This window comes from Salvelinus fontinalis, chromosome 19 (genome assembly GCF_029448725.1).
Source record: "Salvelinus fontinalis isolate EN_2023a chromosome 19, ASM2944872v1, whole genome shotgun sequence".
NCBI lineage: Eukaryota > Metazoa > Chordata > Actinopteri > Salmoniformes > Salmonidae > Salvelinus > Salvelinus fontinalis.
This window is the reverse complement of record NC_074683.1, coordinates 880,156-905,341: the sequence shown is the minus strand read 5'-3', so window position 1 is coordinate 905,341 and position 25,186 is coordinate 880,156. Positions and strand designations below refer to the sequence as shown.

Sequence of the window (25,186 nt, the reverse complement as noted above, 5' to 3'; positions counted from 1 at the left end):
GTGTATAGGCGCACACACACATGGACACACACACGCGCACGCACACGCACACACACACACACACACACACACACACACACACACACACACACACACACACACACACACACACACACACACACACACACACACACACACACCCCATCACTAGGGCTAGACGGAATCTGCAGGGGGCAGAGTATCCTGCTACCTATTCTAGAAGGGGGTGTAAAATAAGATCCTGAAGTCAAACCCAATACTGCCTCAAAACATATAACAGCCACAGTGTCATCAATTGAATATGCAGGAAACACAGAGCTGTAATGTTCACATCATTCCCCCTCAGATTCCCTCTGTCTCTACTCATCTCCCAGGCCAGCTAAGCCAGCTGGGATACCCGTATGAGATGGCGACCTTCAGCAGTTACCTACCTGTAGTACACCTTTATATCACTGTTATATGAATGACTGGACCTGTATAATCTACCTAGTAGTACTCCTGTATAACACTGCTATATGAATGACTGGACCTGTATAATCTACCTAGTAGTACTCCTGTATAACACTGCTATATGAATGACAGGACCTGTATAATCTACCTAGTAGTACTCCTGTATAACACTGCTATATGAATGACTGGACCTGTATAATCTACCTAGAGGTACTCCTGTATAACACTGTTATATGAATGACTGGACCTGTATAATCTACCTAGAGGTACTCATGTATAACACTGCTATATGAATGACTGGACCTGTATAATCTACCTAGTAGTACTCATGTATAACACTGCTATATGAATGATTATAAGTATGCTGTTACCTGTAGTACGTTGTAACCTTTTCTCCCCGTGGAAGCTTAATGAAAACTTTCCTCTGTTGATCTCTGTTGTATGAATGAGTGTATCTGTAGAATGAAGGTAGAATAAAGGCCAGCAGCTACGCTATCACCTCTAGTAGACCTGTACCCCCCTTGCCTGTAGCACTGTACTTATAAATACTGGTTTCCCTGTAGTTACGAGGGTTCCTCACTCCCTGTATGTGTGTGTGAGATGACCAACAGCAGCATGAGTGGTGTGTGACTATACGTGTCTGTGTCTGTAGTAATGTGTGCTTCTTTCTCCCGGTGGGTGTGTGCGTGAGGACTTTCAGCAGTTACAGCAGCTGCAGCAGCAGAACCTAACCATGCCCCAGTTTGTCCTGGTTCAACCTGGCCACCACATCGCCACCCAGCTGCAACCTGGCCAATTCATCATCTCACAGACGCCGCAGGGCCAGCAGAATATGTACACAGCGCAGAGTATGTACTACACACACTCACACACACACACATGGACACACACACACACATGGACAAACATACACACTCACCCTTCCTCGCTCTCACCCTCCTTTGTACCTCTTAAATGGTCTCCATAATTCTCTCAACAGGTTTCCTGCAAGCCCAGAATCTTCTAACTCAACTACCTCAAAGCCAAGCCAACCTCCTGCAGACTCAGCCAAGCATTAACCTTGCCTCACAGGTCAGACACTACAACTACATTTATCACTACCATGTTTAGTTTGTCATTTCCTTTCAGCCCTAACCCCATACTTCCGTCCTGTAGCCAGCGACTCCGTCCCACACGATAGCAGCCACGCCCATCCAGACCCTGTCCCACAGTCAGCAGACCCCGCCCAAACGCCTGGACACACCCAGTCTGGAGGAGCCCAGCGACCTGGAGGAGCTGGAACAGTTCGCTAAGACTTTCAAACAGAGACGCATCAAACTGGGCTTCACACAGGTGTGTGTGTGGTTGGGGTTGTGAGGGAGCTGTATGAAGGCGTGTGTACGTGTGTACATTTTGTGTGTGTTGTTGGGGGTGTTAGCGAGCTGCAGGAAGGTGTGTGTGTGTATGCTTGCATGAGTGTGCATACGTGTGTTTGTGTTAACAGCAGAGCTCTCCCTAACACTCTCTGTCTCCCCCAGGGGGATGTTGGCCTGGCAATGGGCAAGCTGTATGGTAACGACTTCAGCCAGACCACCATCTCCCGCTTTGAGGCCTTGAACCTCAGCTTTAAGAACATGTGCAAGCTGAAGCCACTTCTGGAGAAGTGGCTCAACGATGCAGGTATGTCTCTGAGCTGACCGACAGCTGTGTGTGTTTGTACTCTATTGTGTACCGTATTATGCACTGCAGAGTACCTGGTCTTTACCCCCGTCCCTGTCCCTTGTCGCGGTGCTGTTTGTGCAGAGAATCTGTCGTCTGACCTGGCCCTGTCCAGCCCTTGCGGCCTGGGCTCCCCCGGTCTGGGCATGGAGGGGCTCAACCGCCGACGCAAGAAGAGGACCAGCATCGAGACCAACATCCGCGTGGCCTTAGAAAAGAGCTTTCTGGAGGTGAGCGAAATGTTACAGTCTAGATTAGCGCTCACTTGTCTTCACTAATTTACCTCATCAACCTATTTTAGCACTTAAACCATTAGGAAGGGAATCAAATTAAATGGAAAAGACTTCATTCAGAGTGTCTGGTAAACTGCCCTACTGAAAGTAACTGCCCCATACTGAAAGGAACTGCCCCATACTGAAAGGAACTGCCCCATACTGAAAGGAACTGCCCCATACTGAAAGGAACTGCCCCATACTGAAAGTAACTGCCCCATACTGAAAGGCACTGCCCCATACTGAAAGGAACTGCCCCATACTGAAAGGGAATACCTGGTCTTTTGCCCTCTTCAAGCAGAACCAAAAACCTACCTCTGAGGAGATCACCATAATTGCTGACCAGCTCAACATGGAGAAGGAGGTGATCCGGGTGTGGTTCTGTAACCGTCGGCAAAAAGAGAAGCGGATCAACCCCCCCAGCAGCGGACACAGCATCACAGGGACAGGCAGCACCCCCATCAAAACCATCTTCACCCCCACTAGCCCCTTGGTACTGACAAAACACACTGGCATGTACATGTACCACACACACTTGCACTTGCATGCATGGACACACACACACATACACAGTGTAAGCATGCACTACACACACACACACAAGTAAAGTGTATTTTTTTCTATTCCATGTTCAAGTCTTTTTCTTCTCCTTCCCTGGTGCAGGTGGCCAGTACGGCGAGCCTTGTGACCAGTAACACACCAACCACACTCACTTTAAACCCAGTGATGCCTCTCACCAGCACCAGCGTCTCCGGCCTGACCTTGACAGGTACACGGGGAAAGGGGAGGGACAGGATCATATTTGAAGAAAGAAATCTCAAATTAGGATTCAGGCATAATTCCCTTCCCGTATCCCACCTTGTACTTAAACACTAAACACCACCCTCCGGGTTCCGTCTCAGGCACGACGATCGGAGCGACCACAAACACGGCATCTGTCATCTCTACGGCACCCATGGTTACCGCGGTGACCAGCTCCACCTCGCTAAGCCCCTCCCCCATGGCCCTCCAGGCCACGGCGGCGGAGACGGGTGGAACCCAGGAGCACACGGTGGTCACGCAGGCGCCATCGTCCCTAGCAACCAATCTGGGGACAGGTCAGGTGATGGTGGCTGGACCGGGGCTGTCAGCGGCCCTGCAAGGCGCTGCCCAGTTACCCACCAGTTCTAGTTACGCCGCCATGGCTGGGCTTAACCCAGGATTGATGGCATCCTCGCAGTTCACTCCTGGGTGAGTAGTACGGGAAAGGGTTTCAGAGCAGGATCACAACACATGTCAAACTACATGAAGATATTTCCAGTGCCCATGTATATCTAAAATATGATATAAGCCATTTTGAATAGTCATAGTAGTAATAGTTGCAGTTGAACTCTCATTGCTATGATCATCACAATCTGGGATTGAGGGAGGAATAAGGAATTCTGGGTAATCTCTACTGGAATCACTGTGTCTCTGTCTGTCTGACTATACTTGTCTCTGTGTCTCTATGTGTAGGGGGGCCTTGCTGAGCTTAGCTCCGGGTGGGCTTGGAGGGGCTATAAACCCCGCCATGTTGAGCAACAGCACCCTGGCCACCATCCAAGGTCTATGGAGCGGCAAGTACACCTGTTTAATTACTCTGCATCTCACACATGTTACCATTTTTTTTGTTAAAATGAATTGAATTTTTTGCCATCGATCTATACAAAATACTCTGTCAAAGTGGAAGATTTTTTAAAAATATATACATTTTTAAATGGAAAATAGAACACTAGTATATTGTGATTATATAAGTATTCAACCCCCGGAGCCAATACATGTTAGAATCACCTTTGGCAGCAATTACAGCTGTGAGTCTTTCTGGGTAAATCTCTAAGAGCTTTGCACACCTGGATTATACAATATTTTCCCATTATTCTTTAAACAATTTGTCAAGCTCTGTCAAGTTGGTTATTGATCATTTCTAGAAAGTCATTTTCAAGTCTTGCAACAGATTTGAAAGCTGACTTAAGTTAACTGTAGCTAGGCCACTCAGGAACATTCAATGTCGTCTTGGTAAGCTCCAAACTCCAATGTATATTTGGCCTTGAGTTTTTAGTTATTCTCCCGCTGAAAGGTGAATTTGTCTGTTAGGAGCAGACGTAACAACATTTTCCTCTAGGATTTTGTCTGTGCTTAGCTCTATTCCATTTCTTTTTATCCTAAAAAACTTCCTTGCCGATGACAAGCATACCCATAACATGATACTATAAGGGCACAAGGCGAGACCCAGATGCAGACACGGGAGGCAGATGGTTTGAGTCTGATATTTATTACATCCAAAAGGGGTAGGCAAGAGAATGGTCGTAGACAGGCAAAAGTTCAAAACCAGATCAGAGTCCAGGAGGTACAGTGTGGCAGGCAGGTTCGAGATCAGGGCAGGCAGAATGGTCAGGCAGGCGGGTACAGAGTCCAGAAAACAGGCAAGGGTCAAAACTGGGAGGACTAGTAAAATAGAATAGAAAAAGCAGGAGCATGGGAAAAAACACACTGGTTGACTTGGAACATACAAGACGAATGGGCACAGAGAGACAGGAAACACAGTGATATAAACACCAGGGATAACAAGCGACACCTGGAGGGGTTGGAGACTATAACAAGGACAGGTGAAACTGATCAGGGTGTGACAGATACAGCGACCACCATTCTTGGATTTGCCCCAAACAAAACGCTTTGTATTCAGGATAAAAAAGGTTCAATTCTTTGCCACATTTTTGGCAGTATTACTTTAGTACCTTACTGCAAACAGGATGTATGTTTTGAATATTTTTATTCTGTACAGGCTTCCTTGTGATTGAATCTGCTTGAAATTCACTGCTCGACTGAGGGACCTTACAGATAATTGTATGTGTGGGGTACAGAGATGGAGTAGTCATTTAAAAATCCTGTTAAACACTATTATTGCACACGGAGTCCATGCAACTTATGTGACTTGTTAAGCACATTTTTACTCCTGAACTTATTTAGGCTTTACACTACTTTTCTCGTTGCTCGGTACCTTACACCAGCGGTTCCCAACCTATTCTGTAAAAAATGTGAGAACCACAGGTTGAAAACCACTGCCTTACATTTATATACCTGTATAACTAGTCTATGCCTGACACTAGTGCACCTGTCTTCTTTGTCTTCACCACACGTTGGTCTTGTCACTGACATCGTTGTGTCTGAGACGTAATCAGAACTCTTCACAGCTCCGGCGGATAGCTAGCTACACTACCCATCCCCATCAATCCACAGTTACTGTAACTCTCCTCCAACTGATGATGTCTAAATAGCTGGGTAACCCCCTCTGTCCCTCCTTTCCTCCCCCTGTAGCTCTGGCATCGGGTGGCACTCTCCCCATCACCTCGCTGGACGGGAGTGGTAACCTGCTGTTCGCTAACACCTCGGCTGGCAGCACTCCCAACCTGGTGCAACCCCTTTTCCTGAACCCCCAGAACCTGTCCCTGCTCACCAGCAACCCCGTCAGCCTGGTGTCGGCCGGAGCCGCCGGGGGAGGGGCCCTGCAGGTCACAGCCAACCACCAGGTCACCACGGCGACCGTCCCAGTGCCCGCCTCCACCATCACCACTGCCTCCAAGGCCCAGTGAAGCTGAAGGCTCAAATCGCCTCGAATGACACCCTATGCTCTATTTAGTGCACTACTTTTGGTTAAATGTTGCGTACGATATGGATGGCTTTGGCCATAGTAAGACACTACATGGGGAATAGGGCTGTTGTTTAAGATTTGCCCTTAGGCTACTTGCTCAATCCACTTCTTCATCCTCTCCCTCCTTGTCCTTCTGCCTGTCATCTATCATTATTTAATAATTTTGCTGCCACCAAAAAGAAACCCTCTGGGAAGAGGGTTGGAATTTATATTTTACGTTTTTATTTCATTCTTCATTCTCTCTTTTCCCTTGTACTCCAAAAACGATGTGCGTCTCCCTGGATGTTTTTGTCGGTGTACGCAGCGGGTCACACAGGAGCACTGGGGCGGCCATTTTCTGAGACAGGATCATCTTGAACTCTATGGTCTGTGCTCCTTGTGACCCCTGAGGGACCACCTAGCTTTCCCTCTTTCCTGTCTGTCACCTTTTTCAAAAGTATATATCTTCCTCTTCCCTGTTCAGAACATCTTCTGAAATACTTCTAACCAAAAATTAGATTGAACTTTTTTGACGTTTTTTTCTTCTAACAAAAATGATTTACTACTAAAGTTCACAATCTACATCATCACTAAAAGGGGAGGTTTGCGTGTTTCCCTGTCTATAGTTTGAATTTATTTTGTGTCAGGCTCTGTTGGACAGGCCTCAGCACAAATCATAACAAAGTTATATTTTAGAGGCGCTTAGTTTGTTTTCTTTTGTTTTAGTGTGTGTGAGTGGACATTTTCAGAACTTTGTACTTCTAACATTAATTTAAGCTTTAACTCCGATATACAGGACCAGTCAAAAGTTTGGACACACCTACTCATTCAAGGGTTTTTCTTTATTTCTACTATTTTCTACATTGTAGAATAATAGTGAAGACATCAGAACTATGAAATAACACACATGGAATCATGTAGTAACCAAAAACGTGTTAAAACAAATCAAAATACATTTTATATTTTATATTCTTCAAAGTAGCCACCCTTTGCATCAAATCCGGCCGTGATTGGGAGTCCCATAGGGTGGCGCACAATTGGCCCAGCGTCGTCCGGGTTTGGCCGGGGTAGGCCGTCATTGTAAATAAGAATTTGTTCTTAACTGACTTGCCTAGTTAAATAAAGGTTAAATATTTTTTTTTAAATTGCCTTGATGACAGCTTTACACACGGTTGGCATTCTCTCAACCAGCTTCACCTGGAATGCTTTTCCAACAGTCTTGAAGGAGTTCCCACATATGCTGAGTACTTGTTAGCTGCTTTTCCTTCACTCTGCGGTCCAACTCATCCCAAACCATCTCAATTGGGTTAAGGTCGGGTGACTGTGGGGGCCAGGTCATCTGATGCAGCACTCCATCACTCTCCTTCTTGGTCAAATAGCCCTTACACAGCTTGGAGGTGTGTTTGGGGCCATTGTCTTGTTGAAAAACAAATGATAGTCCCACTAAGCGCAAACCAGATGGGATGACGTATCGCTGCAGAATGCTGTTGTAGCCATGCTTGTTAAGTGTGCTTTGAATTCTAAATAAATCACTGACAGTGTCACCAGCAAAGCACCCCCACAACATCACACCTCCTCCATGCTTCACGGTGGTAACCACCAATGCGAAAATCATCCGTTCACCTACTCTGCGTCTCACAAAGACACGGTGGTTGGAAACCAAAATCTCAAATGTGGACTCATCTGACCAAAGGACAGATTTCCACTGTTCTAATGTCCATTGCTCGTGTTTCTTGGCCCAAGCAAGTCTCTTCTTTGTATTGGTGTCCTTTAGTAGTGGTTTCTAATGCAACAGTTCGACTATGAAGGCCTGATTCACACAGTCTCCTCTGAACAGTTGATGTTGATATGTGTCTGTTACTTGAACTCTATGAAGCATTTATTTGGGCTGCAATCTGAGGTGCAGTTAATTGCTGATTTCTGAGGCTGGTAACTCTAATGAACTTATCCTCTGCAGTAGAGGTAACTCTGGGTCTTCCTTTCCTGTGGCGGTCTTCATGAGAGCCAGTTTCATCAAAGTGCTTTATGGTTTTTGCGACTGCACTTGAGAAACTTTCAAAGTTCTTGAAATGTTCCGCATTGACTGACCTTCGTGTCTTAAAGTAATGATGGGCTGTCGTTTCTCTATGCTTATTTGAGCAGTTCTTGCCATAATATGGACTTGGTCTTTTACCAAATAGGTCTATCTTCTGTATACCACCCCTACCTTGTCACAACACAACTGATAAGAAGGAAAGAAATTCCACAAATTAACTTTTAACAAGGCACACCTGTTAATTGAAATGCATTCCAGGTGACTACATCATGATACTGGTTGAGAGAATGCCAAGAGTGTGCAAAGCTGTCATCAAGGCAAAGGGTGGCTACTTTGAAGAATCTCAAATATAAAATACATTTTGATTTGTTTAATACTTTTTTGGTTACTACATGATTCCATATGTTATTTCATAGTTTTGATGTCTTCACTATTATTCTACAATGTAGAAAATAGTAGAAAATGAAGAAACCCCTGGAATGAGTAGGTGTGTCCAAAGTTTGACTGGTACTGTAAATCAATTTCTAATCGTGGTTATAAGGCTTTAAAACCGAGTAATAATAAATGGCCGATATAACGGTTATCGTTGCTTTAAGGAGCGGGGTTGACCATTTGTTCTCTCTCCGGTCCTCTGTCTGGTAACACTGAGTTTGTTTATATAAAAAATATATTTTGCCTGCCACAATTTTGTAAATCGTAGTCTAGGTGCGGACCGTAGACACTGATATGAAATTACTGAAATGATAACGCTTAGAGCTTTAACTGGTTTGGGGGCAGGGGGTTAGCTGTATGATCCATGGAGTTCTATGCCTGAGTGTTCTCTGACTGCTATGTCGGTTGGTGTCTATGGTTTTCATGCCAACTGGATGGAGTTGGTGTGAGGTAGATGGGGTCGTTGTCTGTTTTTGCTCTGATAGATTTTTTAATGCCGCTTTATTTACTTGTGCACAGTATCTGTACCAAAAAAAACTGGATTTATGAACTGCAGTCTGCCTGTTTTAGAGAAGTTAAACATTATGTACCAACATTCTGTCCTTTATTTCTGCTGTCTTTTGACTGGCTTACTTCAAGTTGTACCAAAAATATTTGTTGCTGTGTATTGTCAGTGTAGCTTAGCCTAGTCCAATATTTGAGTACAAGCTCTCCATCTAGACAACAGGAGATAAAAATGCAATATTTTGATGATCACTTTCCAAAGACAAACTTATTTTGTAATTTGACTAAGGCTCTCCCTGCTCAGCTTTAAAGTGGCAGCGCAAATATCCAAATAGAAAGGGATGGGAAGAAGGGAGGTCAGGGGTATTGTCCCCCTGTATAAAGTTAATATATTTGAGTGGTGTTTAGGTTTGAATGGTAGTGGTTATATGATATCAGTTGGTGCTTGCCCTCAATACTCTTTCCTGTTTCTCTACGTTTCCCCCAATGATGATATGGCGGACTGTGTTGTGATCCTTTCTAGACTGGCTTATCTGCTTTGGCAGCAGTTTGGGCTGTAGTCAGGCATTCAGTAGTCGGGTAGGGGCTGTCCGTTTTAGTTTTTCTACCAATCCTCAGCCATGAAATAAAAAGCTTGAACCAAAGTTGTTTTCTCACTAGCTGCTGTGCCTGTGTGCTCGCGCAAGTTGCTGTTCACACGATCACTATCCTACACATTACTACTGACAAGTTTTCTTCTCTTATACCCGCCTATTTGAATCCTTTTGGCATCCCCCACCTCTAACCCACTTCTAAGGAACAAGGACCTGCACTTTTTCTTCTAGCTTTCTAACCACATCCTGTTAGCAGCTCTCAGGTCATGTGGTTGAAGCCCTCTCTCCTTCCTCTCATCGCCCAACTAACTTTACTATGGGGGCTCATCCACTGTCAGCACCAGTAAAGATGTTTCGGACCTGCCAAGATCCCTGACCTGTACCCAAGCAACATAGCCCCTGTGCCGCCCTTATCGAGCTGCCCCTTTCGTAAACAACAACCCCACACAACAGTAGTGTTCTTCTATCGGCCCTAACGTAACCAGATTAATGACTGCATAGTTTGAAAACGCAGAGACATCTCTCTACGCTAATACATTTTTATGTGCTCCTTTTCTAATCGTGAATTACTTTGACTGAATAGCTCAGCATCACTTAAACATTAGGTTCACTTTAAGAAATCTCACACCCGTAGAATATTGTAGAATGTACAAGTCAGTGGAGGCTGGTGGGAGGAGCTATAGGAGGATGGGTTCATTGTAATGTCTGGAATGGAATCAATGGAACGGTATCAAACATATATTAAAAAAAATATGGAAACGGCGTGTTTGACTCCATTCCATCGAATCCATTCCAGCCATTACAATGAGGCCGTCCCCCTATAGCTCCTCCCACCAGCCTCCACTGGTACAAGTACTGAATGGCTTTGCCATTTAAAAATAAACTAAAGAGTAATTGTTGTCTAAAACTAGGACAAACTACTACTGCTATTTTCTAGTACTACTACTTATGGGGTATTTCCAGGTTTGAACAGTTTGACATTATTTTGTGATCCTTGCCAAAGCAAAGCGAAAGCCTTTCTCTCTGCGGCTGGGTTGATGTCTCGATGCTGCTCACTTCACTGGTTTTCTGTTCTTGAGGTCATGGCAAGCCGAATGGGACTTGTAGTCCTATTTGTAGTGCTGTTTGTAGTCACAAACCAGTTGTGAAGCTTGGTGAAGCATTGGCCATCGGCACCATGGGAAGTTACTGAAATATTTATCTGAGGAACGACTAAAGGATTAGAGATAAATATATATATAAATATATATACAACTTGTGTAAGATATTCATATTTTATATTTGAACTAGTATGTTATCAAGACTGAATGTAATGTTTTGTCATGCTTATAGAAAAAAAACTTTAAAAAAAACATATTTTTATTAATGTCAAGACCAAAAACTTTGACCGCACCCCCTTGGTGCGTGATTTGCGGACACCTGTTCCCATTACATGTGTGGGTGTGGTCTCTTGAGTGAGAGAGGCTTGCTGTGGTGCTTCAATCGGACAGTCCCTGCTTGTGCAGTTGCTAGGGGAACAAATAGACTGATGCGCCTGATCTTAATCTTTCATCATCTTTTTTGTCTGGTTGTTTGGTTTACTATGGATTTGATTTGATGTGCTGTTTTTAACAATCATTTGAATGTTTTTTTTATTACTTATGCCTTTAATTGTTTTGTATATCATGAGAGGGCAAGATCACTGTCTTTCTAGGTTTGACAAAAGATTAACATTGACATTTATGCCTTATTGTTATTTAGAAGACAAGCATTGTAGCATATTGTTGTTTGTGTGACAGTGTATGAGAGTAATCTAGTGAGAGAGGCTACCTCCTCGCTAGCTTTTGTGTTTAGCTAGCTCACTCAGTGCATAGTTCTTTGCGGAAAATCTGCAGTGTATTTTAGGCATAATTTGTTCTGGCCGGTTATGTTGCTACCTATGATTTTAGGGGTGACTCATACAGGTCGGGAATACCTATAGAAAAGCTTTACTAATAACTGAACTCCAGCAGGTGTGTGTGTGTGATTGAGAGAAGGGAGTGCTGACTGCAGACCATGATGCTGCGTTTGTTTTCAGTTTACAGATAAAGATAAGATTATGATAAAAGCATTCAAGGGAAGAAGGGGATGATAATATTGAATAGGTGTTTCCTCTGAGTATAAGACTTGTGAAGTTGTGGATCTGGATCTCTCTTTGGTTCGTCTGATGCTCTAGAAGTGGATCTGTGTTGATGCATGTGGTCTACCCCCCACTGTGGTGTGAGGTGGGTGTAAAGGGAAAGTGCAGAACGGCACCAGTAAGTCTGGGGTAACTAGGTGGGTTAAGGGAGCTGTTGTATACCTCATTTTTAACTCGAGACTAAGTGAAACTTGCTTTAATCTACTTTAGAAATAAAAATGTAAAGCTGAATATAAAAAATATAAAAAAACATCAAGGTTCTGTCAGAGAAGCCTACAGGTGTCAGTTTTTAGTGTACAGTGTCAGTTGCAGCCACCAGGGGGAGACACGCACCAGTACCAGAATGTCTGCTTATTTTTTTTATAATATTTTTTTACAAGAGCATCACCATCAGTCTCCCTAAACACACTGGCCTCTCAGACCTCAACCTCCAATTGTCTCATAAGGCTGAAAGTATTATACACATTTTTCTTTGGTTTTACCTCTGAAATATTTACCATTAGTATGTACTTGATTTACCCCTCCATTCTGTTTTCTATGATTTGACAATCCTGCCCTATTTTATTCTAATTTAGATTCTGAATGTAGATGTTGGTGTGTGTGTGTGTGTCTGTTCACCTGGTGGCACTCTGTCTCGCTGTGCTCTCTTTCTTTCCTGTGGGAACGTTAACCAAAGACTTCTAAAGTGATTGTATATGGACTACACCATCTCTCACCCCTCTCTGCTTCACTATCCCATGAGACACACATTCAGCTGTGCACACCTGTAAAGTCAATACACCTGTATGGCAGAGCTGTGTGTGCACCGTGGACACAACTGGTACCTGTAGCAGTGCCTGTGGATGGGGATATGTTGAGTGTGGAGGGGCAAAGTGGGCTTCTCTGATGGACAGGTCAATTAACCAATCCCGTGGTGGCTGGGTGATGTTTGTTAATACACACTGAGGGTTGATTCTGTGCACACTGTTTATGCTCAGGACTCACTGTCTCTCTGTCTGTCTGTCTGTCTGTCTGAAGAACTGAAGAACTGTTGCTAGGACACACATGTTCAAAGACTGTCACGAAAATACACTGTTTCTGCCTCTTGGGTACAGTGCGTCTGTTTGGCTCCAAGTCAGTGCATTGTAGTTGCCAGGACACATTGTCTCTAGGATACACATTCTCTGGTTCTAGGGTACTGTTTCTGTCTCATCACTGTTTTCTTTCTTACATTCCCTCCCTCATTTCTTACTATGTTTCTCGATTTTCTCTGTTCAGCTTTGACACTATGCATCATGGTCCTTCACTCTGCATGGCCTGTGTCCGATTGGCTAAACCCTTTGGCCAATGGGGTCCCAGGGAAGCTTTGTTTGATGCTTTATTCCAAGTGGGGAGTTGTAGGATCTCACAAGCATTATCCCAATGCAAAAATATCCAAATATTTAATGTTTTACAAACGCAGATACCAAAGATAACTCTCTGTCCTGTCACTCACTCTCTCTCTCCCTTCCTCTCACCCTGCAGCTTGTGTATTAAGAGACAACCCCAGCACTGGCTTTAGTTCTAGCCTCAGTAATTCCAAAGCATAGATGTATATTTTGGTATATTTCTGAGAAACCTAAATGAAAAACTTCTTGTTTGTTTGGTGTATCGCTCTTCTCTGTCACAGCATGGAACTAATTGCAGAACTGTCTTACACTTGGTAGGTTAAAGATATAGTATTTTTGTATGTTTTGGGTGTCAAATTATGTGTGTGATCATATCAGTCAACACGGCCCAAGTGACCATGGTTTAAAAAAATATATATAAAAAACAAAAAAAGGTAAACCTGTACATATTACTTGTTTGTGGATTTTTGAGAAATGCATTCTGTAGAATCATTAATAATTATTCCTCTGTAAACTAAGCTTGGGCTAAACTAAAGGAATGTGTCCACTGTATCTTCCCAGACTGTAGTCTTTCCTCTGAATAATCCCTGTCTGTCACTCTAGAACTCTGGGAGCCACGCTGTCGTTGTGACGCGCGGTTCTACCGTTCCAGTTTGGACTAGAACACTGCTCACTGTTGCCACATGGACACATGCCTCAGATCCGACTACGAAACGCCCCCCTCCAGTCATGGCGGGTGGCGGCATATAGAACTGAAAGATTGTGTAGAACATTTTAAAGTATGTGAATCAGGACACATGGTAGATTTGATGCATTTGTCTGCTGTATTTTATTTGTTTATATATCTATATATATAAACAATATTTTACTGTAACTGTACAGTTCTCTTTAGTTGTAAACATCATTAAACCATTTTCCAAGTGTTTTAACATTGGAACGTGTACTGTTTTTTATTATGGTCAAAATGTCAACATTACCACATACAGCCATAAAGGGCACAGAAAGCGGTCAATAAACATAGATAAGACATGCACACTTTTCTCCTGATTTGTAACATGCAATAACAGGGCAGGGAGTTGAGCTCAGGAGTAGAACACTGCTATAGCCAGAAAGCAGATAACCTTCTATACTGTTATCTTCAGAGATATAAGCTGACTGTGGGATCAGTGCAGGGGAGACCTGCCAGTGGAGTAAACAGCTGCCTCCGTGCCGAGGGCTGACTGGGTCAGATGAGTTTGGAGGTGGCGGAGGGCCGGGTCTGAGTCTGGGTGTTTGCACTGAGAGGCTGGGGGACCTTGGCTTTCTTGTCCTTCTTGCGAGTCTGTGAGAAGAGAGAACCCACAGGAAGAATGTGTAGGTTAATAGCCTTCAGGAGCTATTCTACAGATTAAGTTGGATGACAACATTTCACTTGTGTTGCCCTAGTCTTGTCATGTAAGTTTGATAGCAGTTTTATGAAACGCTGATGACTATCCACAGTGTAGGGTATGGATGGCAGAGTAGAGATTTCATCTTTCCATCTCTCAAATGTACATAACCTATAGATTTTCAATGTTCTATGTCACAATACCAGTAAAATGCAGATATGTAGTTCATGACTCAGCACAGGGGGCTGAGTCATGTGTTTTGTTCACTACATGTGACTCTTACCCTCCCCTTGGACTCGATCACCTGGTAGACCTCACGCCCATCATTTTGTATCTGGAGAGCCTAGAAAACAAAACAAGTTTTATGGTATTGGTCAATAAATTAATAAAGCACCCCTGGAATGGAAGGCTTGCAGAAGTGGATGAACCTGCATTTAGGATCAGTGTTCTGCAACATCTCAGAATTGGAACACGGTTATAAGCCTGTGGTATATAAGGAGTAGTCCTTACCTGGTATGTGTCGCTACTAGCTTCCTGTCTGCGCTTCTAAGAGGGACAACCACAAACATGAACGCATTAACAAGACTGTGCTCAGAATTATAACATGGCCTCTCTCACGCGCTAGTCATAATAGCCCTCTCACTCACCCGTCTAGTAGCTGCAGTCTGGTCAGTCCTTAGATCCTCATAGTCGTCAGCAATAGTACCCGTCAGGAGTTCCTTTACAAAAACATACAGTACCAGTCAAACTTTGGACATACCTACTCTTTCAAGGCTTTTCTTTATTTTTTCTATTTTCTACATTGCAGAATAATAGTGAAGACATCAAAACTATGAAATAACACATATGGAATCATGTAGTAACCAAAAACGTGTTATACAAATCAAAATATATTTTATATTTGAGATTCTTCAAAGTAGCCACCCTTTGCCTTGATGACAGCTTTGCCCACACTTGGCATTCTCTCAACCAGCTTCATGAGGTAGTCACCTGGAATGCATTTCAATTAAGAGGTGTGCCTTGTTAAAAGCTAATTTGTGGAATTTCTTTCCTTCTTAATGCGTTTGAGCCAATCAGTTGTGTTGTGACAAGGTAGGGGTGAAATACAGAAGATAGACCTATTTGGTAAAAGACCAAGTCCATATTATGGCAGGAACAGCTCAAATAAGCAAAGAAAAATGACAGTCCATCATTACATTAAGACATGAAGGTCAGTCAATGCGGAACATTTCAAGAACTTTGAAAGTTTCTCAAGTGCAGTCGCAAAAACCATCAAGCACTATGATGAATCTGGCTCTCATGAGGACCGCCACAGGAAAGGAAGACCCAGAGTTACCTCTGCTGCAGAGGATAAGTTCATTAGAGGTACCAGCCTCAGAAATTGCAGGCCAAATAAATGCTTCACCGAGTTCAAGTAACAGACACATCAACATTAACTGTTCAGAGGCGACTGCATGAATCAGGCCTTCATGGTCGAATTGCTGCAAAGAAACCACTACTAAAGGACACCAATAAGAAGAAGAGACTTGCTTGGGCCAAGAAACACGAGCAATGGACATTAGAATGGTGGAAATCTGTCCTTTGGTCTGATGAGTTAAAATTTTAGATTTTTGGTTCCAACCACCGTGTCTTTGTGAAACGCAGAGTAGGTGAATGGATGATCTCTCATGTGTGGTTCCCACAGTGAAACATGGAGGAGGAGGTGTGGGGGTGCTTTGCTGGTGACACTGTCAGTGATTTATTTAGAATTCAAGGCACACTTAACCAGCAAGGCTACAATAGCGATACGCCATTCAATCTGGTTTGTGCTTAGTGGACTATCATTTGTTTTTCAACAGGACAATGGCCCCAAACACACCTCCAAGCTGTGTAAGGGCTATTTGACCAAGAAGGAGAGTGATGGAGGGCTGCATCAGATGACCTGGCCTCCACAATCACCCGACCTCAACCCAATTGAGATGGTCTGGGATGAGTTGGGCGGCAGAGTGAAGGAAATCCAGCAAATAAGTGCTCAGCATATGTGGGAACTCCTTCAAGACTGTTGGAAAAGCATTCCAGGTGAAGCTGATTGAGAGAATACTATGGGGAGAGTCTGCAAAGCTGTCATCAAGGCAAAGGGTGGCTACTTTGAAGAATCTCAAATATAAAATACATTTTGATTTGTTTAATACTTTTTTGGTTACTACATGATTCCATATGTTATTTCATAGTTTTGATGTCTTCACTATTATTCTACACAGTAGAAACAGTAAAAATAAAGAAAAACCCTTGAATGAGTAGGTGCAAACTTTTGACCAGTACTGTACATTCAGAATGTCAGTACAGTGTCATTTCCATGATGCCACCACACACACACACACACACACACACACACACACACACACACACACACACACACACACAGACAAAAGGTATGGGACGTTGTAGGAAACTCACTGCATATGTGGAGTCCTCCACAGGTTCAGTTACAGACTGGCCCCACTGCAGACAGAGAGAAGAGGGGAGGGGCAGAAACAAGGAGTTGATAACACTGTTCTACATCCATTTATATGTATTCAATTGAGCGATAACACGCCTCTGTAAACTGTGCACTAACTCCTCCTCACTGTATACACTTAAATAACTAGTACCTCATCATTGGTAGACATTGGTATTACCCACCTGTATTGTGACTCACCTTCACTTTGAAGAATAGAACGGTGGTGATGATGGAGTAGAGAATCAGGACTCCGTCCAGTATGTAGCAGATGACCGGTTCATTCAATGAAGCCTCTACAGGACACACAGAAGATGAAGAGTCTTTAAAACACAGACAGGGCACATACACGAGCGCAGAAAAGGGGGGGGGGGGGGGGTATAATAATACAGTTGAAGTCAGAAGTTTACATACACCTTAGCCAAATACATTTAAACTCAGTTTTTCACAATTCCTGACATTTAATCCTAGTAAAAAATTCCCTGTTTTATGGCAGATAGCATCACCACTTTATTTTAAGAATGTGAAATGTCAGAATAATAGTAGAGCGAATGATTTATTTCAGCTGTTATTTATTTCATCACATTCCTAGTGGGTCAGAAGTTTACATACACATACACTCAATTAGTATTTGGTAGCATTGCCTTTAAATTGTTTAACTTGGGTCAAACGTTTTGGGTAGCCTTCCACAAGCTTCCCACAATAAGTTGGGTGAATTTTGGCCCATTCCTCCTGACAGAGCTGGTGTAACAGAGTCAGGTTTGTAGGCATCCTTGCTCGCACACGCTGTTTCAGTTCTGCCCACAAATTTTCTATAGGATTGCGGTCAGGGCTTTGTGATGGCCACTCCAATACCTTGACTTTGTTGTCCTTACGCCATTTTCACACAACATTGTAAGTATGCTTGTGGTCATTGTCCATTTGGAAGACCCATTTGCAACCAAGCTTTAACTTCCTGACTGATGTCTTGAGATGTTGCTTCAATATATCCACATAATTTTCCCACCTCATGATGCCATCTATTTTGTGAAGTGCACCAGTTCCTCCTGCAGCAAAGCACCCCCACAACATGATGCTGCCACCCCCGTGCTTCACAGTTGGGATGGTGTTCTTCGGCTTGCAAGCATCCCCCTTTCTCCTCCAAACATAACAATGGTCATTATGGCCAAACAGTTTAATTTTTGTTTCATCAGACCAGAGGACATTTCTCCAAAAAGTACGATCTTTGTGCCCATGTGCAGTTGCAAACCGTGGTCTGGCTTTTTTAATGGAGGTTTTGGAGCAGTGGCTTCATCCTTGCTGAGTGGCCTTTCAGATGATGTCGATATAGGACACGTTTTACTGTGGATATAGATACTTTTGGACCTGTTTCCTCTGTTTCCTCCAGCATCTTTGCTGTTCTGGGATTGATTTGCACTTTTCGCCCCAAAGTACATTAATCTCTAGGAGACAGAACGCGTCTCCTTCCTGAGCGGTAGGATGGCTGCGTGGTCCCATGGTGTTTATACTTGCATACTATTGTTTGTACAGATGAACGTGGTACCTTCAGGCGTTTGGAAATTGCTCCCAAGGATGAACCAGACTTTTGGAGGTCTATAATGTCTTGGCTGATTTCTTTTGATTTTCCCATAATGTCAAGCAAAGAGGCACTGAGTTTGAAGTTAGGCCTTGAAATACATCCACAGGTACACCTCCAATTGACTCAAATGATGTCAATTAGCCTATCAGAAGCGTCTAAAGCCATGACATCATTTTCTGGAATTTTCCAAGCTGTTTAAAGGCACAGTCAACTTAGTGTACGTAAACTTTTGACCCACTGGAATTGTGATACAGTGAATTATAAGTGAAATAATCTGTCTGTAAACAATTATTGGAAAGATTACGTGTGTCATGCACAAAGTAGATGTCCTAACCGACTTTCCAAAACTATAGTTTGTTAACAAAAAATTTGTGGAGTGGTTGAAAAACGAGTTTCAATGACTCAAACCTAAGTGTATGTTAACTTCCGACAATAGGCAAACCAGCCATTGTATTGAATAGATGGAATTAGATTATGATAGTACCGATGAATGAATCCTCACACAATGTGCTTATTTCATCAGGAATATTTGATGTGTATGACATTTTTGGGTGAAATTTGCATAAATCAACAGAATAATTGCCCATAATTCTGCATCTTTGGATAGTTGTTCTTCCAATGTTGATCATCATGATTTAGTGACGGCAAAGAAAATGTATTCATCAACTGGAATATTTTTACTTTCTGTTTGTGTGCTTGGACTCAAGATACAGTATGGTTGTGTTAATCTTTTTGCAGTCAGTACTGTTCTTTTGATGAATGTATTTGCAATTTGCATGGTATAATATAGTTTTGATGAATGTATTTGTTTTGAGAAGGCAACTACATTTTGAAAATAGATTTACTGTTTTGCAAAATGCCACAGAGTTGTGTGTCTTGTGGACCCTGTTTTTGAAAATCAACATTGTTCCAAAAAATGCTTGTACTCGATTGAGAAAAACTGTAAACAGGTGAATGGATACTTAACTAGAAAGGAGAATGGGGTAGTACTGAGCACAGAGCTGTACCTATATTTACATAGGTGGAAATTGGAGACATTTTACTACATACAGTACACTAAAGTAAGAGAAAGTCTGCATGTAATCGGAAATATAGATAACAGTCTCCCTGTCAGTAAAAAGGGGGAGCTCTATATCTCTTTCAATCTTTCTGTGGTTTGCCTCTACACTATGTAGTTCAGTGGTTTCTAGAAAAGCTGTTGCTTGGGTAATTTCTTGCACTTATTAATGTAAGAAAGGTGTGGGGGGGAAATGCATGAGACCATTTAGCGGGGGCCAGCTGGTGATCATCTACATTTCTACAAGATGTAGGATCTTAATCTGAGCCAGTTTGCTACAGCAAGAAAATAATCCTGAAGCAACAGGAAATGTGAATTATTATGTGAGTTATAATAAATATACACTGCTCAAAAAAATAAAGGGAACACTTAAACAACACAATGTAACTCCAAGTCAATCACACTTCTGTGAAATCAAACTGTCCACTTAGGAAGCAACACTGATTGACAATAAATTTCACATGCTGTTGTGCAAATGGAATAGACAAAAGGTGGAAATTATAGGCAATTAGCAAGACACCCCCAATAAAGGAGTGATTCTGCAGGTGGTGACCACAGACCACTTCTCAGTTCCTATGCTTCCTGGCTGATGTTTTGGTCACTTTTGAATGCTGGCGGTGCTCTCACTCTAGTGGTAGCATGAGACGGAGTCTACAACCCACACAAGTGGCTCAGGTAGTGCAGTTCATCCAGGATGGCACATCAATGCGAGCTGTGGCAAGAAGGTTTGCTGTGTCTGTCAGCGTAGTGTCCAGAGCATGGAGGCGCTACCAGGAGACAGGCCAGTACATCAGGAGACGTGGAGGAGGCCGTAGAAGGGCAACAACCCAGCAGCAGGACCGCTACCTCCGCCTTTGTGCAAGGAGGAGCACTGCCAGAGCCCTGCAAAATGACCTCCAGCAGGCCACAAATGTGCATGTGTCTGCTCAAATGGTCAGAAAGAGACTCCATGAGGGTGGTATGAGGGCCCGACGTCCACAGGTGGGGGTTGTGCTTACAGCCCAACACCGTGCAGGACGTTTGGCATTTGCCAGAGAACACCAAGATTGGCAAATTCGCCACTGGCGCCCTGCGATCTTCACAGATGAAAGCAGGTTCACACTGAGCACATGTGACAGACGTGACAGAGTCTGGAGACGCCATGGAGAACGTTCTACTGCCTGCAACATCCTCCAGCATGACCGGTTTGGCGGTGGGTCAGTCATGGTGTGGGGTGGCATTTCTTTGGGGGGCCGCACAGCCCTCCATGTGCTCGCCAGAGGTAGCCTGACTGCCATTAGGAACCGAGATGAGATCCTCAGAGCCCTTGTGAGACCATATGCTGACACATGCACATTTGTGGCCTGCTGGAGGTCATTTTGCAGGGCTCTGGCAGTGCTGCTCCTTGCACAAAGGCGGAGGTAGCGGTCCTGCTGCTGGGTTGTTGCCCTCCTACGGCCTCCTACGGCCTTGATGAATTTTTCGTTAGGGCAAATCAAGTCTGTTTAATTCCCACTTTTTTAAAACTCAAATACACTACAAGTTTGCATTTCCTTCTTTGCAGGAAAATTCTCAGCAACAAAATAGTGATCAAATTAAGATCCTACATCTGTACACGTGCACACATGCAGACATACACACACCTAATTGAGGATATTGACCTGCACACGTGAATGTATGGTATGTTAGGATTACTTCATTGGAAAGATTCACTTTTTTGAGTTTTGATTTTGCATCAAGGACTTTATTTCAAATTCACTATTGAGTCCCCCTCTTTATTCAGCAGAAACACTGTCTCAGAATAATCACTCTCTAGTTTTCAGTTATCAAACACCAACAGGTGCTACTCTTTCGTATATGTGTATGTCTGTGACTTTGCCATTCTGGTAATGCGGAAACGAACAAGGCCACGTCTAAGCTTTCATGTTCTTCGCAGACTCTAAAAATAGATGTGTAGAAAGGTAGCCACTCAATCACAAACATGAACAGATAGGTAGGGTACAGAGCACTATATCTCCTGGAGCCTGCCTCTCTCTCCTGACCAGGGGGAGGACACTCTTCGTACTCAGGATAGAGCACCTCTGGGTGGGTAAGGAGGCGAAGGCGGTGAGGGTGGGAGAGGAATACAATCGAAGGGCTTTGGACAGAGCATATACACAGTAGCACAGGAAACGTACTATCTAGCCACACTAGAAAACATTAAAGTCCCTTTCTAACCAAACGCACAACTTTAATGTACCATTTTCCCAACCTTAGCCCTCACACATAAATTCAGAACAAACAGCTCATATACTTGCTGAACAGTTTTGATGGTATCGCCACTTCTGTGCAGTCTACCATGGCTATTTAGTGACTACAGTAATACATCTAGGTTGGCACTTACCTGCAGAAGAAAAGAACATCAGCATGACACCTGTCCTCCATGGAATGGTCATGCTTCCTCTTTTCTCTATTTCTCTACAAGGACACGGGTGATGTCTCTCTTTCTGTCCTGGGCTGAATGATGGGCGCTAGCTCTAGAGGGCTCTCTTCGTTTTTTTCTTTCACTCTCTCTCTCTCTGATCACAGGAAGTGGCTGCACTGACACCAATGTATTTGCCCCCTCTCTCTCTTTCCTACATTCTCTCCATCTATCTAAGCTTCTTATTTTTACCTTCCTAAGCATATATACTTGTCTTTTTTTGTCTTAGTTTTCTCATTGTCTCTTCCTCTCTCTAACCACCACTCTTTCTCTATTTTATGCCCTTATCGCTTTCTCTTAGCATTTGTTTTTCCGTAGTGTAAGTTCAGCTCCTCAGTATCTCCATTTGTAACAGATTTCATGCTTTATCAACAGACAGCCTATGAATGTAAAATCAACTTAATTTTCTAAAAGGTACTGTGTGCTTCCTCCAGCTGTCGAATGAAGCAATAATAAACAAGAGGGTAAGCATTACTGTGATTCTTGGCACAACTGGATTGTTAAACCTGCAAGAGCCTAAATTTGGTTGCTGTTGTTACAGCCCACAGGGACACATCACAAAAACGTGCAATCTACCCCACCATGGCAAGGTGCCAGCTCCAGTATTGTACACAGCGAGCAAGGATATCAAATTATCAAAACATTTCAAAGCTAAAGTACAGAATAACTTGATCTCTAATGGTGTACCATTGATATCAACAGGGGAGTCTTGATTTTTTGTTTTGTTGTGCTTATATAAACTCAGCAAAAAAAGAAACGGCCCTTTTTCAAGACCCTGTCTTTCAAAGATAATTCGTAAAAATCCAAATAACTTCACAGATCTTCACTGTAAAGGGTTTAAACACAGATCCCCATGCTTGTTCAATGAACCATAAACAATTAATGAACATGCACCTGTGGAATGGTCGTTAAGATACTAACAGCTTACAGACGGTAGGCAATTAAGGTCAGTTATGAAAACTTAGGACACTAAAGAGGCATGAGGACTGCAGATGTGGCCAGGGCAATAAATTGCAATGTCCGTACTGTGAGATGCCTAAGACAGTGATACCGGGAGACAGGACGGACAACTGATCGTCCTCGCAGTGGCAGACCACGTGTAACAACACTTGCACAGGATCGGTAAATCCGAACATCACACCTGCGGGACAGGTACAGGATGGCAACAACAACTGCCCGAGTTACACCAGGAAAGCACAATCCCTCCATCAGTGCTCAGACTGTCCGCAATAGGCTGAGAGGCTGGACTGAGGGCTTGTAGGCCTGTTGTAAGGAAGGTCCTCAACAGACATCACCGGCAACAATGTCGCCTATGGGCACAAACCCACCATCGCTGGACCAGACAGGACTGGCAAAAAGCGCTCTTCACTGACGAGTTGCGGTTTTGTCTCACCAGAGGTGATGGTCAGATTCGCGTTTATCGTCGAAGGAATGAGACTTACACTGAGGCCTGTACTCTGGAGCGGGATCGATTTGGAGGTGAAGGGTCTGTCATCGTCTGGGGCAGTGTGTCACAGCATCATCAGACTGGGCTTGTTGTCATTGCAGGCAATCTCAACACTGTGAGTTACAGGGAAGACATCTTCCTCCCTCATGTGGTACCCTTCCTGCAGGCTCATCCTGACATGACCCTCCAGCATGACAATGCCACCAGCAATACTGCTCGTTCTGTGCGTGAGTTCCTGCAAGACAGGAATGTCAGTGTTCTGCCATAGCCAGCGAAGAGCCTGGATCTCAATCCCATTGGGCATGTCTGGGACCTGTTGGATCGAAGGGTAAGAGATAGGGCCACTCCCCCAGAAATGTTTGGGAACTTGCATGTGCCTTGGTGGAAGAGTGGGGTAACATCTCACAGCAAGAACTTGCAAATCTGGTGCAGTCCATGAGATGCACTGCAGTACTTAATGCAGTTGGTGGCCACACCAGATACTGACTGTTACTTTTGATTTTGACCCCCCCTTTGTTCAGGGACACATTATTCAATTTCTGTTAGTCACATGTCTGTGGAACTTGTTCAGTTTAAGTCTAAGTTGTTAAATCTTGTTATGTTAATACAAATATTTACACATGTTAAGTTTGCTGAAAATAAACACAATTGACAGTGAGAGGACATTCTTTTTTTGCTGAGTTTATGTTGTAGCTTAGACCCTATTTTACATCTTCGGAAGTTGTAGTTGAGGACTTGGTGGACTGGATATTCTTTAGGGTTAGGTTTTACTTAGCACTGCGTTCTCTTCCAGGTGCTTGTAAGGGCACAGATGACAGACCGGTAGGATTACAGTTGAGGTTGTTTAATGACGCTGATTCACATAGAACAGTAACGGCACAGCACAGCGTATTGCTTTACAATTGTGTTAACCAAGAATGCTTACGGTTCTGAAAAGGGGGAAATTAAATACAATAGTAAATGGCAGGTATAGGCTTAATACAACCTCCAATTACATAACATATTGTAGCATTATTATTTATAGCTTATCTGCTGCACATGCCAATACAACCTAACAACATGGCTGTGACTTCACTAATGAATGATCAGAGGTGTGCAACTACAGTACACAGTACTACTGAGCAGCACCATCATCCTCACACAACTGCATGAACTTGAATGTATAATGCATCCACAAGGCTCATTGCTAACAAAATACCTACATAATATATACAGTATACATCCATATAACCACAGGGCATAAGACTAGACACTGAAATGCTAAATGTCTGAAATGAGATGACAGAAACAACAGGGTTATTAGCAAGTTTACAGTTGCTAGCTCATGGTAAAAAGGCGAATTAGCATAACAAAGGAGTGCGTCCACAACACAGAATTGTAAGAAATATGAACTCACCTTTCTGAAGGACGCACACTGGCCTTGGCTAAAACAAAGAACACGAACTAAAGGTAATCACAGGAGATGGCTGGAACTTACCACGACACAGCCTCATATAAATAAGAATTTGTTCTCAACTGACTTGCCTAGTTAAATAAAGGTCAAATAAAAAAATTATAAAAATGTGTATATACTGTACCTTATACCATCTATTGCACCTTGCCTATGCCGCTCGGCCATCGCTCATCCATATATTTATATGTACATGTTCTTATTCCATCCCTTTAAATTTGTGTGTATTAGGTAGT

The 25,186-nt window shown here is 43.3% G+C and overlaps 2 protein-coding genes across 9 annotated transcripts in view; one reads left to right on the top strand and one right to left on the bottom strand.

The window, feature by feature from the left end:
• The window catches only part of LOC129816110 (POU domain, class 2, transcription factor 1-like), a 28,571-nt gene extending 14,500 nt beyond the window's left edge, over positions 1–14,071 (top strand). For 4 of the 8 annotated variants that reach the window (XM_055870260.1, XM_055870254.1, XM_055870258.1 and 1 more), the window contains 11 exons: positions 326–412; positions 1,130–1,277; positions 1,409–1,500; positions 1,585–1,761; positions 1,947–2,088; positions 2,203–2,357; positions 2,698–2,892; positions 3,063–3,168; positions 3,302–3,629; positions 3,894–3,994; positions 5,733–14,071. In XM_055870260.1, the coding sequence (XP_055726235.1) occupies positions 326–412; positions 1,130–1,277; positions 1,409–1,500; positions 1,585–1,761; positions 1,947–2,088; positions 2,203–2,357; positions 2,698–2,892; positions 3,063–3,168; positions 3,302–3,629; positions 3,894–3,994; positions 5,733–6,007 (1,806 nt within the window). In that variant the 3' untranslated portion in view covers positions 6,008–14,071. The remainder of the gene's footprint in view (positions 1–325; positions 413–1,129; positions 1,278–1,408; positions 1,501–1,584; positions 1,762–1,946; positions 2,089–2,202; positions 2,358–2,697; positions 2,893–3,062; positions 3,169–3,301; positions 3,630–3,893; positions 3,995–5,732) is intronic. The other 4 variants (XM_055870262.1, XM_055870256.1, XM_055870259.1 and 1 more) reach the window with 2 other exon arrangements.
• On the bottom strand, positions 13,936–24,890 carry LOC129816111 (T-cell surface glycoprotein CD3 zeta chain-like). Its single transcript, XM_055870263.1, has 7 exons — positions 21,976–24,890; positions 17,179–17,273; positions 16,938–16,982; positions 15,149–15,220; positions 15,012–15,047; positions 14,785–14,844; positions 13,936–14,455 (listed from the first exon to the last, which is right to left on the bottom strand). The coding sequence occupies exons 1-7, from the start codon at positions 22,025–22,027 to the stop codon at positions 14,360–14,362; spliced, it is 456 nt and encodes a 151-aa protein (XP_055726238.1). The 5' UTR covers positions 22,028–24,890; the 3' UTR covers positions 13,936–14,359.
• Between the last annotated feature and the right edge of the window lie 296 nt (positions 24,891–25,186).